Genomic DNA, 15,213 nt, shown 5'->3' with positions numbered 1-15,213 from the left:
TGAAACAATCCTTATTAACGCTGCCACATTATACAGTCGCAGGTCTGGAAGATTAAGTCCTCCCACATTCTTGTCCAGTACCAATTTGAAGTATCCTATACGTGCCCCTTTCCCCCTCCATATGATGGAACATATTGTGGACCTAAACAATCGTTCATCTTTCCTTTTAATCCATATTGGGATAGTTTGCAGGGGATATAGTAATTTAGGCAATAGCACCATCTTCTTCAAAACTACTCTTCCAAACAAGGATATTGGGAGATCTTTCCATCGCAAACACAGCTTTCTGATTTTATCTCTCTGTTCTAAAATATTACGTCTGTACATCTCAGCCTGTCGAATACTGAGAAAGATTCCCAGGTAACGCATGGGGTGTTTTACCGGAGGGATAGGAAAGGTCAGAAGTCTCGGGTCTGGAGGTTCCCCTCCCAATGGGAGGAGCTCCGATTTGTCACAATTAACCCGCAATCCAGATATGTCCCCCAAATCACTGACTAAAGCCAGCGCTTTTGGGAGGTGTTTCGTGGCATCTTTAAGGTAGAGCAATATGTCTGCAAAAAGATTCATGCGGATGTCTTCCTTTGCACCTGAAGTTGTCCTATCTGATCGCTTTGGCGAATTTTGACAGCTAGGGGTTCAATGGCTAATAGAAATAGGATAGGAGATAGAGGGCACCCCTGCCTCGTTGCAGATCGAAGCTCTCTGTCAATTTATTATTAATCAATAGCTGTGCCTGTGGGCGAGTGTAAAGAGCCCCAACCCAGCTCATGATTTTGCTTTGGAACCCATATTTCTTCAGGACCCACATTAGATAATGCCATGATATGCTATTGAATGCTTTCTCCATATCTAGACCCACGATGGCTTCTAATCCCCCTCCCCCCAAATGTATGTATGGCCGCCAGTGCATGTATAAGGTTCATAGAAGCATATCGGCCAGGTACAAAACCCACCTGATTCTCATGTATGATGGATGGTAGAAAGGCATTCATTCGGCGAGCCAGAATGGCTGCCAACAGTTTGATATCCTGATTAAGGAGAGATATGGGATGGTAGGAGCCCACTTGTGACGTGTCTTTCCCTGGCTTAGGCAGTAATACGATATGGGCCACATTTTTGTGCCGTCCCATCCCGTCCCATCGCATTGTACATGCCGCTCAGAGGCTGTGCTATTATATCAGGTAGAATACGGTAGTATCCAGGCACAAACCCATCAGGGCCCGGAGCTTTAGTTAGTTTTAGCTGTTTGATACCTATTTTGATTTCTTTTGATGTCATTGGCCGATTTAGTACCTGTATTTGATCAGCAGTAAGGTGTGGCAAATCCAATTCTCTGAAAAATTCATCCTTGTGTTTTCATTTAATTCCCTTTCTCTGTATAGAGAACTATAGTATTGAACAAACTGGGCCATGATTTGATGTTCTGTGTCATACTTCCTCCTCGACCCATCTTTAATAGGTGTGACAATTTGCCTCTTCCTATGTGGTCTTACCATATTGGCCAGGAGTTTCCCTGTCTTAAGTACATAAGTAATGCCACACTGGGAAAAGACCAAGGGTCCATCAAGCCCAGCATCCTGTCCACGACAGCGGCCAATCCAAGCCAAGGGCACCTGGCAAGCTTCTCAAACATACAAACACTCTACACATGTTATTCCTGGAATTGTGGATTCTTCCCAAGTCCATTTAGTAGCGGTTTATGGACTTGTCCTTTAGGAAATCATCTAACCCCTTTTTAAACTCCGCCAAGCTAACCGCCTTCACCACGTTCTCCGGCAATGAATTCCAGAGCTTAATTACGCGTTGGGTGAAGAAATATTTTCTCCGGTTTGTTTTAAATTTGCTACACTGTAGTTTCATCGCATGCCCCCTAGTCCTAGTATTTTTGGGAAGTGTGAACAGACGCTTCACATCCACCTGTTCCACTCCACTCATTATTTTATATACCTCTATCATGTCTCCCCTCAGCCGTCTCTTCTGCAAGCTGAAAAGCCCTAGCCTCCTTAGCCTTTCCTGATAGGGAAGTTGTCCCATCCCCGCTATCATTTTAGTCGCCCTTCGCTGCACCTTTTCCAATTCTACTATATCTTTCTTGAGATGCGGCGACCAGAATTGAAAACAATACTCAAGGTGCGGTCGCACCATGGAGCGATATAACAGCATTATAACATCCTCACACCTGTTTTCCATACCTTTCCTAATAATATCCAACATTCTATTCGCTTTCTGAGCCGCAGCAGCACACTGAGCAGAAGGTTTCAGTGTATTATCGACGACGACACCCAGATCCCTTTCTTGGTCCGTAACTCCTAACGTGGAACCTTGCATGATGTAGCTATAATTCGGGTTCTTTTTTCCCACATGAATCATTTTGCACTTGCTCACATTAAACGTCATCTGCCATCTAGCCGCCCAGTCTCCCAGTCTCGTAAAGGTCCTTCTGTAATTTTTCACAATCCTGTCGCGCGTTAACGACTTTGAATAACTTTGTGTCATCAGCAAATTTAATTACCTCGCTAGTTACTCCCATCTTTAAATCATTTATAAATATATTAAAAAGCAGCGGTCCTAGCACAGACCCCTGAGGAACCCCACTAACTACTGTTCTCCATTGTGAATACTGCCCATTTAACCCCACTCTCTGTTTCCTATCCTTCAAGCAGTTTTTAATCCACAATAGGACTTTTCCTCCTATCCCATGACCCTCCAATTTCATCTGTAGCCTTTCATGAGGTACCTTGTCAAACGCCTTTTGAAAATCCAGATACACAATATCAACCAGCTCCCCTTTGTCCACATGTTTGTTTACTCCTTCAAAGAATTGAAGTAAATTGGTCAGGCAAGATTTCCCCACACAAAAGCCGTGCTGACTTTGTCTCAGTAATCCATGTCCTCGGATGTGCTCTGTAATTTTCTTTTTAATAATAACCTCTACCATTTTCCCCGGCACCGACGTCAGACTCACCGGTCTATAATTTCCCGGATCTCCCCTGGAACCTTTTTTAAAAATCGGTGTTACATTGGCCACCCTCCAATCTTCCGATACCCCACCGAAAGAGCTTGTATCTTTGGTAATATATTCCCAGGGGTGTGCTGGTAAATTGTTAACAGGGGGCTCTCTCTCGCCAGCAAAGTAAAAGAGAATTCAGGAGGGGCCCAAGCCCACATTTTGGGATCCATTTGTTAAAGTAGCCATGGAGAACCGGCTCCCAAAATTCTTAAAAACTTAACAAACGGCTCTCGAGAGCCTGTGAGAGCCTGCTCCAGCACACCACTGTATATTCCCCTCTCGGCTCGGCTACTCAATAGAATGTCAATCTGCCTTCTAACCTCCATCATGTTTTACTTCGAGGTCCCATCTAATCCTAAAATGTGATGCCTCTGGAGAGTCTGATATTATCGTGATAACCTTAGCAATTCTGCCTCCTGTCTTTTTTTCTTTCTCAAGATATAGGCTAATACGTGTCCCCTTACTACTGCCTTAGATGCTTCCCAATATGTCACCGGTCCCACATCCGGTGTGGCATTAGTTGAATAGTATTCTAACCATTTTTCTCTCAAATAAGTTTACAGGATATCGTTATATAGTGCGGGTGAAAATTTCCAAAAACTATCCGTATGATCCTTCACGAATGTTAAACTGAACGTGATTGCTGAATGATCAGACAGGGACTTTTCTAAGATTTGCCCCTCCCGCGCTGCAAAAAACAGCGACTTTGATATTAGAAAATAGTCTAGTCTAGAATATACATTGTGGGGGTGGGAATAAAAGATGTAATCCGCATCATGTGGGTGCAAGGTCCTCCATATGTCCACTAACCCCAGTTGGTTTAACAAAAAGTTAATTCCTTTACTCCCCTGATTGCGGCTTCCTGTTTTTGCTGGTTTACAGTCAGTCGTGGGATCTGCAAAGGGTATTTAGATCTCTTTCCAAAATAAGCTGATAATCCAGATGGGGGATCAGCTTAGCCACTATGTCTGAAAAGAATCCATGGCTATATGTGTTAGGGTCATAAATGTTGCATAGATTTAAGTTTCCAGCCCCAGAGCTCTCCTAGCAAAATGACATATATTCCCTCTTTATCTTGGATTATTTTATGGATATGGAAAGGAAGCTGCTTATGCAGCAGTATGGCCACTCCTCGTCGGTTATTATAAGAAGAGGATACCACTTCTCTCACCCAGTAATCATTAAAGAGTAACAAGCACTGTCCCTCATATTCCAGGGTTGCTTTCCTGCGAAAGGCCTTCAAACGCTGTTCTTTCTCCGACCAGTTCATGAAGTGTGCAGTGGCGGTCTGAGGCTTGTTCTCACGTTCTCCACATGTTCCAATTTGATGCGCTTGGTCGTACTGAAAGATCTTCTCACCCTTCTCCACCTCCAAGTTTTCTGGAAACCATGAGCTGAAAAATTGGTAAAGACCCTTATCTGTGAGCGATTCTGGTAGTCCCATGACTCTGAGGTTGTTCCACCGATTTCTGTCTTCTTGCTCCTAAAGCCTTTCTCTAAGTGCCACTGTTTGTTTCTTTCTGCAGCTCAGTGATCTGGGCCGCCATGTTATGCGATTCATCCTCATGGGTCGACACCTGTTGCTCCACCTCAGAGATCTGCCTGGCCTGGGAATTGAATTTCTTGCCGATTTCCTCTTCTGCTGCTTGAATTTTATTCAGCCTGTCTTCCAGAGCCGTGGCGACTGTTCATGATATTTCCTGCACCAAATCACGTGTTTGTTTCTCAGTCAGCGCTTGCTGGGAAAACCTGTTCGCCATTTTGGGTGTGCTCATGCGAGTAGTGTCTTTTAGGCCCTGCTGGTTTTTCGTGGGCATTACTTCTATACAGCGCTTCTACGAGCAAATTCAAAGAGTCTAAACGTAGTCTCCTAGCTGTCCACTCAGCAAATTGGGACTTAAAGCAATAGAGTTCTTGGAAAGTGGCAGGTTTATGCAGGTTCTCTGCGGAGCTCTCGTTTCTGCTGCTTCTCAGGTGGCAGGCATCATGTGACCCACCGTACAACTTTTATGTTTCTAGCCTTTCAATCTTACATAATGGTAGGTAAGTTAGTCATTATAATCCCTCAGAATTGGACTCATTGTCTGAATCACCAAATAAACTGTGGAAATCGGCATCTGTGATGTCATCCGCTTAAATGCCATTTTCGTCATCACTGGCTATATCATGATTGTTATCCTCATAGATCAGGTCATCCTCTGTTCCATCCATAGCATTTCTTATTTGATAGTTTAGGAAAGATTTTTTTTCTTGATTTGTGATGAAATTGAATCCTGTGCATCTTTGGCCCATTCTGCCACTCGGTCTGCATCCAGTGTTTCGTCATATTACCTCTCTTTTTCAATTGTGCTTGACCGAAGCATGCTGTGTGAAAGGCTTATTAATGCACACATCTAGTGTTTGAAGCAGTGATGTCTGGTATAAGTGCTAAAGTTGTCACTGTTTTCTTTTCCACATCTTTAACATCATCTGTTATATGCGCATGAAACACATCCCAAACCAATAGCAAAGGTCTGTTCAAAAGTGCAGCACCAGGCCATGTATTCCGTGTGTTGTGCAACTACATTTTTATTCTTTCCACATCCATCCAGCCCTTTGGATGTTTGCGGAGAATTATACCTGGCAGCAGTTTTAGGTTCTTGAGCATCATTTTGCGTTTAAAAATTATGTCAGGTTGAACCTTTGTTCCATCAGCCAATCAAGACATGACAAATGTAACATAGTAAATGACGGCAGATGAATACCTACCATTAAGGTCCATCCAGTAATTTTTTTTTTATCAGCATGGTCTTATCTCCAACACCCACAACAGTGCAGTTACCAGGCATATCAAATGTCATCGGTGTCTCTTCTATGTTGCTGATAGAAAACAAATCAAAGTTGTGCCACTTTGAATACCGCAGTGTAAAATGGCCACATCTGTATTTTCAGCCCTTATGTGAATTATTTTTCTTGATCCCAAGAAAATTACCTCAACATGTCCCTCTTTTCCCCCCTACCTGTGTCCAACATCTCTCCCATTCTCTGTTCCCTCCAGGATCAATATTTCTCTCTTCCCTTTCTCTCTTCCTCAAACTTGTCTTCTATTGCAGTGCTGTCCAGCCGTTTATTTCAGGGTTGCTTGATTCTTTGGGCACATTAAGCTAAATTTGAGCACCCTTCTCTCCCCCCCCCCCCCCCCCCCCAACAGGTCCTTCTCTCAGGTCCACTCTCCCTCCCCCCCCCCCCCACATATACACACAACCAGTCAGCATATCCTCTTCTCTGCCTCACTCACACTCCACCCTCACATACACAGTATATCTCTCTGCTAACTACCTCCCCCACCCCCATGTACATAAAGTCAGCACATACGGTACCTATGTACTGCTACTCCCTCTGCAGCACTTCTCTTGCTTTTCAAACAGCTATCAGTTTTTTTTTGTTGTCCCTCCCCCCCCCCCCCCCCCCATCCTAGTGTACCTTCAAATCTCTCTTCCATAGAGCAACGGCAGTGCAGTGGTACACCTAGGCTGCCTGCGGTCTGCACTGGAGCCTTCCCTCTGACTTAACTGTCTATTTCCGGAGAGGCAGGAGGGTTTGCTCCAGAGCAGACTGCAGGCAGCCTAGGTGTACTGGTGCACTGTCGCTGCTCCATGGAATAGAGGTTTGAAGGCATATAGTGGGGGGGGGGGGGGGGGGGAGTTGAGATGCCATACTGCAGGCTGGTGGAGGGAGAGAGTTGATCATGCCACCTGTGGGGGTGGGGGAATTAGCACTATGAGGTGTTACCTATAGATAAGAGGGACTCTGCTATTTCTGATGTATATTAGAGCACAAATTTATTGACTTATAGACAAATATATATGGTAATTGTGATCACATTTTAAATTTTGGTTCTGAAGTCCCCCCCCCCCCCCCAAAAAAAAAAAAAGAGCGTCTACCCTTCTGTAGGCCCTCCCCTCCTGCTATACCTGAAAGTATGCCTTGATCTAGGTTAGGGAGGGCTGCAGGAATTAGAAGTTGTTTCTGCCTGTTTTGCTCCGGTTTCAAAATGGAGGCTTTGACCTCTTGCGTGACTACCACCACTAGAAGTTGTGGTTACCATTTTGATTACAGAGCCAACATGGCTAGCAATAACTTGGGGATTGCTGCTACTTACCTTACCCCAGACCACCAGAGCATCTTTCAGGTACACCACAGGAGGGAATATACTTGGGGGTTGGACTTTGAGTGTGGATGCTCAGAGCAGCCTGCGGCAGTTAGCAATTAAAAAAAGAAAAAAGTTGACTGCCACATGCGAAATGTGTTAATGTAGTTCCCAAACCTGATCCTAGAGGCACTCCAGCCAGTCAGTTTTTCAGGATATCCACAATGAATATTCATGAGAGAGTTTTGCATGCCCTGTCTCCAGTGCATTCAAATCTCTCTCATGAATATTTATTGTGGATATCTTGAAAACCTGACTGGCAGGGGTACATCCAGGACCAGGTTTGTGAACCACTGCGTTAATGTGTGTATTCTTTAAAATTACTATTAACATTTATACGTTAATCATATGTGTTAATGGTGATTGATTAACAGCAGTGGAGGTGGAGTAGTTCTGTTGATAAATTGTAGTTAATTTTAATTACCTGTAAAATTTTCAAGTTAATCATGATAGTTAATTGTGATTAATCAACACTAATTTATTTCTCTTCGTAGGTTTTTTTTATTTTTTGTTTGGCATGGAGTGTTTCTGAAAAGGGAAGTGATCAAATTTTAACAATAGGACGATTGCGGATTCATTAATAATAAAACACCTTTCTATCAGTGTGTAGTTACTGTGGCATTTTTTTTATTTGTTTTCAAAGGTATAATTTAGCCTGTCACAGGCTGGAAACCCTTTTGCAGAGCATTGATCTCCCTCCTCTCAACAGTGCCAACAATGCACAGTATTTTCTGCGGAAGCCAGACAAAGCAGTAGAAGAGGACAGTAGAGTATTTTCGGCTTACCAAGATTGTATTCAGCTTCAGCTTCAATTGAACCTGGCCCATCATGCTGTGCAAAGGCTTAAAGTGGCATTAGGTGCAAGCAGGAAAAGTCTGAGAGAACAGCTTGACTCAAAAGAGCTGATTCAGATGTCCTCTACAGAACAGCTGAGAACTATCATCCGATACCTTCTAGACACTTTACTTAGCCTTCTTCATTCTTCCAGTGGTTGGTATTCTGTGTGTTTAAAGTCCACATTTTTAATGGGACTAAATTTAGCACTGTTAGCTTGCATTCCTGTGAGTACTATTCTGGATAAACCTAGAATGTTGTGAATTAGAACAGTGAGATCATTCTATCAGTGATTAAGCAATGGAAATAAAATGGCAATGCAAATACAGTCATAATTCTTAGATGGGAAAAAAATACCTGTCTGAAAAAGTTGTCTCTCCTTAATTGCATGCAGTGTTGGAAAGGTGCCAATTGCCAGGTTCTTGGCAAAAGACAGTAGGAAAATGATTAGGAACATGCTTGGAAACTATTATTTCGTAATTTATTTTTAAATTATTTTTAGAGGGCACATTTATGGTGGTGAGCCGCAATACTCATCACCTAGCTTGTTAGTCGATGTGCAGTGAAAGTAGGTTTTGAAGAGGCAAATGTGGAAATTATTAATTAAGCAGAAAAGAAGCAACATGCGCTGAGTGAATTTATCTGTACATGCACATACATTCCTTTGATGAAGTGCTGTACATTGGTGTTACCCAAGTCAGTCCTGGAGTACCCCCTTCCCAGTCAGACTTTCAAGATATCCACAATGAATATGCATGAAAGAGATTTGCATATAATGGAAGCAGCGCATACAAATCAATTTCAAGCATATTCTTTGTGGATATCCTGACAATCTGACTGACTTGGGTGTACGCCTGGACTGAATTGGGAGCCACTGCTGTAAATAGAGCACTCTCAGAATACTGTTTTCATATTCTGAATGCAGTCAAACATTTGGAATGAGATTTTTGCCAGATTTTACATAAGGCTTGCTGGGAAAACATTTAAAAACCGTAAAACATCATCAACCTTTAGTCTTTGTGTAATATTCCAAAAGTACATAGAGCCAACGCCCAAGTATAGAAGCCTTAGGTAAAAGCAAACTTGTCGCTTTTATGTATGCTTGTGTTTCATTTATTAACAAAAGAGGTGTAAAATAGCTAAGAAAACAGGTACCTATGCATACACTTCTGAAATAAGCAAACCAGAGAATTCCTTATTGAGAGACATTCCCATGGATCATCCAGTGCTAGCCCAAGCTTATCTGATGCCCTAGGTGAACCTTCAACCTTGCTTTCCCCCCTCCCTGGGGCAGCTCAGTGGCCCCCCACCCACATGCCAGCAACTTCCTTCTTTACTCTATCAATCTATATTCTAGCATCCCCCCCCCCCCCTCTCTACCCCCCTCAAAATTCAGCATCTCCACTTCCTTTCCTTACATCTGTGTCTAGCATCTCCTTTCCCACATCCTCCTATAGGGTTAAACATCTCCCTTCCTTTCCTTACCCCCTCTGGGGCGGCACTGGTGCTGCAGTCAGTGAGCTAAAGTGCCATAAAGGAGAAGCAAGACAAACCCTCCGTGGAGCACCAAACAAAAGCCACACAGGAGCAGAGGGCAACAAACTGACTTCCAGCCTGGGGTTCTTTATTTAAAGGCACCAGAGAAATGACCCAACATGGGTTCGTGTTTTGGCGGACACAGCTGCCTGCCTCAGGTGTCATAAACACTCTATTTAAACAGAATTTGAACCTAGTGCAATAGATGAATATAGATTCCAGGATAAAAGACTGCACTGGATAAACAATCTGTAGTCTCTCAGAACAGCTCTCAGTGCACAGCAGCAATGGACAGCTGTGCGTTGGGAGCTGTTTTGAGAGACTACACACTGAATATCCAGTTCAAATTCTGCTTACATAGACATAGTGTTTCTTTTGACTGGAACCTTTGAACATTCTCTCCCAGGCTGGAAAGTTTGTTGCTCTCTGCTCCTGTGTGGCTTTTCTTTGTAGTTAAGTGTGCTTACACAAATGAGCAAGCACTGGTGCTTAAGGCCCCCATATTAGTCATGTTAAAGTTCCACCAGGTCCTGTCTCTTCCAAAATAGGAAATTTGAAGTGGGCAGGACCAAACAGGCTTTTTTTTTTTTTTTAAATTATTTATTTAAATTTTCCAATACATCACCACTTAAAGTGAATATGCAATTGGCATTATTTAACATTAGGAAACAAAAATAACAAGTATATATCTTTACAGCCCGTTTGTCCACAAATTAAAAGAAATTTGATTCCAAGATTAAGGAAATTCAAAAAAAAAAAAAAAGAAATACAAAAATTAACAATCAATAGATGCTTCCTCTAGTTCAGACCCCAGCCTGCTGATTAGGGAAGGTTTACTATATTCATATCAACTCTTGCATCAATAAACTCTTTCAACTGTTTTGGATCCACAAACTGAAAATGTTTACCCTCAAGCATCACATTACAAAAACAAGGAAATTGCAAGACAAAATTTGCTCCCAATGCCACAACCTTGGGGCGAAGTTCCAAAAAGGCCCTTCGTCTCGTCTGTGTAGGCCGTGAGAGATCTGGAAAGATACGGACCTTTGAGCCCAAAAACAGATTTTCTAAATGTCTCAACGAAAGCCGTAGTACAGCATTCCTATCAGGCTCCAGCGCAAAAGTGACAAGCAGAGTTAACCTCTGAGTAACTATTTCTAATGAGCTTTCTAGGAATGAGGTAAGATTCATTCCTTCCCCTATTACGGGGGGGGTTTCCTACCACCACTCCAGTACTCCCGATGTAATAAGCCCGTGTAATGGGAGGGAGTGAGTCCTTGTCCATTCCCAGGATGTCCACCAAGTATTTTTTAACCATCTCCAAGGGAGAAATTAACTTCGATTTGGGAAAATTAAGAAACCTAAGGTTGTCTTTTAGTTTGATTTTCCAGGTATTCAAGTCGTTTAAGTAGGAAATTATTGTCTTTAACCAGAGCTGTTTCTATAGATCCCATTTCTTGAATTTTGATATCCACATGTTCCAATTTCTGGGTTTGCTGTGCAGTCACTTGTGCTTGAAGCAGGGCAGCCTCAGAAAGAACTTCAATATCAGAAGAATTCTGCTTTAAAGTAGTTTGCATAGAGGTTTGGCTATTGTAAACCATATCCCATAGTGACTCCAGCGTCACAATTGCTGGTCTAATCACTCCACTAGCCACAGGAGGAGATTGAGTTAGACTGCCAGCACGAGCTAACTTGGAAACAATAGCTTGAGGCAATACCTTTGAAGCCTGTTGTAGTAATGTTTCCCGAAGTTGAGAATCTATCTCCGTTGCTGCAGTCACACCCTCAGACAGGACCAGCTGAGCCACTTCGGCGTCTGTCTCTGTTTGAACAGCCAGCAACTCTCTTCCAGGCTGGGGAGGTGCAATTCGCTCCACAGGGCTCAGGGAAGCCCCGTTTCCACTCTCGATCGACTCCGAAGGGCCGAGAGCTACAGAGGGGGTCGAAGTTCCCTGAGGACCCGGTTGCTGCCTGGGAAATTGCAGGGTTGTTTGTTTCATCGTCGAGGAGGTCACAGGAACCGAGGGATATTCCTTTACCTTCCCCCTCCGCTTCCCCATTGTTGACGAGGCTACAGAGGCACTGAGGAAAACTCACAAACACAGCAGCCTCCAGGAGCAAAAACAGGTGCGTCGATTCACAGCGCCATCTTGGAAAAGTAATCCCAAACAGGCTTTGACCCATGTTCTGATACTGAAGGCCCTGCACAGGCTGCAATGCCACCTTCTGTAGGCATGCTTGTTGGTGCCACCATAAGCGGATGTCTAATCCACCTAGTGGTCAGACTGGCTTTGAGATCATCAATTCAGCATTTTAATGGATAATAAATATGAAAAAGAAAAGATTTTTAGAGTGTTTTCTCTGAATGTCTGGTTAACAGCTGAGTTCGTGAATCACAAATAGATTCCAGTTAACTAGATCCAGTTGGCTCTTACTGCCTGTGATGTCAAAGATGAAACCAGTTGGATGTGTGCATCATTTAATATTTTGTGTGAATTAACTTTTCAATGGTTAAGCTAGTTGCTCCTCTGGGTTTTTCTCACTTGTAGGGAAGCTGTTTAAAGAAGTTATTTCTGAAGACCTCTGATGGCAACCTATTTGTAGTTTAGTTTATTGGATACTTGATAAACTGCCTTTCAGTGCAAAAATAAGCAGTTTACAAAAATTAAAATATAAGAAATATAAGGAAAAGAACTACAATATAAAATAGGATAGGGGAGGGGGGAGGACTAGGGGATCTGAGAAGTCCTGCTATTAAGTGCCAGCCCCAGCAACCCTAAAGTACATTGCAGAAAGCTAGGGTCCTAAACCGAATGTAGGGACCTAATATGAGGAGGGAGAGAGCTCCAAAGAGAGGGAGTAGTATAGAAGAATGTAGAATGGAGAGTTATTCAAACCTAGGGCACTAAACTGAGGGGATGGTTAGATGATGTTTGGTCAAAGAACTAATGGTGTGTGCAGGCCTATAAGGAGGAATTTTAGAAGCAACAAGACAATAGAGGAGTGTTGCACAGGCATTACCTTCCAAAAACAAAGTGAGTGGATAGAATGGAAGGAGAGAGAGACTTCACAGCAGTGGAAACATGAAGGTTGAAGGACAAGCAGGCTCTCATATTCTCAGACAATGATCTGCATTGTGCAGTCCGGCATTTATATCCAAGTAAAAAACCAGAGCTTTGTCAATCATGAGCCACGCTCCACTGGGCTTGCACGAGTTCTTTGCGCCCTCCGTGAGAACATGGTCCTCTCAGTTACGTTTTCTCTGTGTGAAGAGAAGGTGTGCTTTTTTTCAGTGTGTCTTCACATGTTTGATTTTTGAGTGCTTTTGGCCTTTTTTCTTACCTCTTTAACCTTGTTTCTTAAAAAAAAAAAAAAAAAAAGTCCCTTTATTTTTATTAGTTTCTTTTACCCCTGTTTAAATTTTCTTTATTTTTCGACGTGGGCTGCCTTTAGGCCCTGACTCCGGTCAGGAACTCCTTTTTTTGTGCCTTTGCCTCCTTTTCAGGCATCATCGAGCATTTTGATTTAGCCAGCGAGGTCTTCCCGTCCATGTCCACGAAGACTTCCAGTGGTTTCAAGCGTTGTACCGGGTGCAACCCTACCATCTCGGGAAAAGACACCCATTCTTGGTGTCTGCAGTGTCTTGGGCCCGGCCATAGCCCTGTTAACTGTGTTCTGAGGGACACGGCACCCAAGAAGCATCAGTGCCGGGAGGACCGGTCTCCCTCCATCCAGGAGGTGCTGATGCAGCCGAGATCCTGCTCCCAAATCGGCCCCAGCGGTTCTGCAACCTGTGCCTCAATCGATGCTCCAGCTTTTTCCGATATCTGGACTTTGCTCCCTGAGCTGCTGGATGGTCTCATGCAGTGATGTGCTATGGTATCGGGGATGTTTGCGCCTGCCATACCTCTCGCTGTGGCCCCGCCTGGCCCTCAGCCTGCGGTGCTGCCTCCGACACCTGCACCACTTGCAGCACCGGTATCGACTGCCATCCAAGCTGAGGGCCCCTGATGTTGGTGAAGGAAGCTTCACAAGAGTCGAGGCGGGAGACAGTCTCTCAACGCTGCTCTCGAGGCCATAGTTCCTCAGCATTGAGCTGGCTCGGTCTCGGTCTTCTCATAGAGAGATTTTATCAGACACCGAGGAGGGAGCGCTCATGGGAATCAGAGGAGGATCCCAGATACTTTTCCTCCGACGTGTCTTATGGGATCCCTTCTGAGCCCTCTCTACCACCTGAGAGGAGACAGTCTCCATCCAAGAGCCACGCTTTCCCATCTTTTGTGAGGGAAATGGCTGATTCTATTTCATTCCCTGTAGAAGTGGAGGATGAGCCCAGGACCAAGATGCTCGAGGGCCTGGACTATACCTCTCCTCCTAAGGAGGCTGTGATGACTCCTCTCCATGAGGTAGTCAAGGTAGTCCTCATTAGGAACTGGGCATCCCCTTTGTTGGTCCCTGTTGTCCCCAAGAAGATCGACACCCAGTACTGGATCCAGGGTGAGCCTGGGTTTGTGTGGCCTCAGTTGCCTCATGACTCCATGGTTGTGGAGTCCGCTCTCAAAAGAGCCAGGAGTACTTGGCTCCCCCAGGCAGAGAAGCTAAAAATCTGGATTCTTTTGGGAGATAGATGTACCAGGCCTCTATGCTCATCTCCTGCATTCAGTCATACCAGCTCTGTCTGATTTGGTCAATACGTTCCCTCTGGAGCAGGCCGAGGCTTTTTGCCAGTTGGTCAAGCAGCAGAAGGTGTGTTGAAAGTTCTTGGCCAGAGGCACTTATGACATTTTTGATGTGGCATCCAGGAGCTCTGCTCAAAGCAATGCGCGGACTCTCTTGGCTGCGTGTTTTTGACTTGGAGCATTCTGTTCAGCAGAAGTTGGTGTGTGCCCCTTGCCGGGGGGATAATCTTTTTGAAGAGAAGGTTGAGAAGGTTGCTGACCCAGATCCAGAAACACACTGATACCATATCTTCTCTCTCCCACCGGACACCTACATCTACCTCCTCATCTAGGAGGTATTTTGTCAAGTCAGGGAGTGGTCCCTACTACTACTCTAGGTGTAGGTACACACCTTCAGCTCACCAGCCTACTCAGCCCCAGCACGCTTGTTCTCGTCAACAGCATGTGCCTAAGGCCGCTGCTGCTCCCCAGTTAAAGCAAGGGAGGAGTTTTTAACTGGCTTCAGCAGAGCATAGCCGCAGTACAAGTGTCTGTTCCAGACAACATGCCGGTTGGGGGGGGGGAGGGGGGTTAAATTTTTTTCACCGAAGGTGGCCTCTCATAACCTCTAACCAGTGGGTTCTTCAAATAGTCTGTCATGGATACATCTTCAGTTGGCATTCCAAACCTCTAAATTGCCCACTGAGAGCTTTCATTCATCTCTCAGTACAGGCAGGTACTTGCAAAGGAACTCTCCGCCCTTCTGAAGGCCCATGCGGTCAAACCCGTTCCAGCAGGGGAAGAAGGGCAGGGATTCTATGCCAGGTACTTCCTTGTGCAAAAGAAGACGGGGGATGCGTCCCATCCTAGACCTAAGGGCCCTGAACAAATTTCTAGTTCGAGAGAAGTTCAGGATGATTTCCCTGGGCACCCTTCTCCCAGTGATTCAGGAAAACAATTGGCTATGCTCTCTGAACTTAAAG

General features: G+C 44.4%; 1 protein-coding gene across 1 annotated transcript in view; it reads left to right on the top strand.

Moving 5' to 3' along the window:
• BIRC6 (baculoviral IAP repeat containing 6) overlaps positions 1-15,213 on the top strand; it is a 965,314-nt gene that overhangs the window by 333,372 nt on the left and 616,729 nt on the right. The window contains 1 exon segment of the mRNA XM_030196513.1: positions 7,843-8,189. Coding sequence (XP_030052373.1) covers positions 7,843-8,189 — 347 coding nt within the window.

Source organism: Microcaecilia unicolor, chromosome 3 (genome assembly GCF_901765095.1).
Source record: "Microcaecilia unicolor chromosome 3, aMicUni1.1, whole genome shotgun sequence".
NCBI lineage: Eukaryota > Metazoa > Chordata > Amphibia > Gymnophiona > Siphonopidae > Microcaecilia > Microcaecilia unicolor.
The sequence above is the reverse complement of the archived record's forward strand: the minus strand, read 5'-3'. Positions and strand labels throughout refer to the sequence as shown.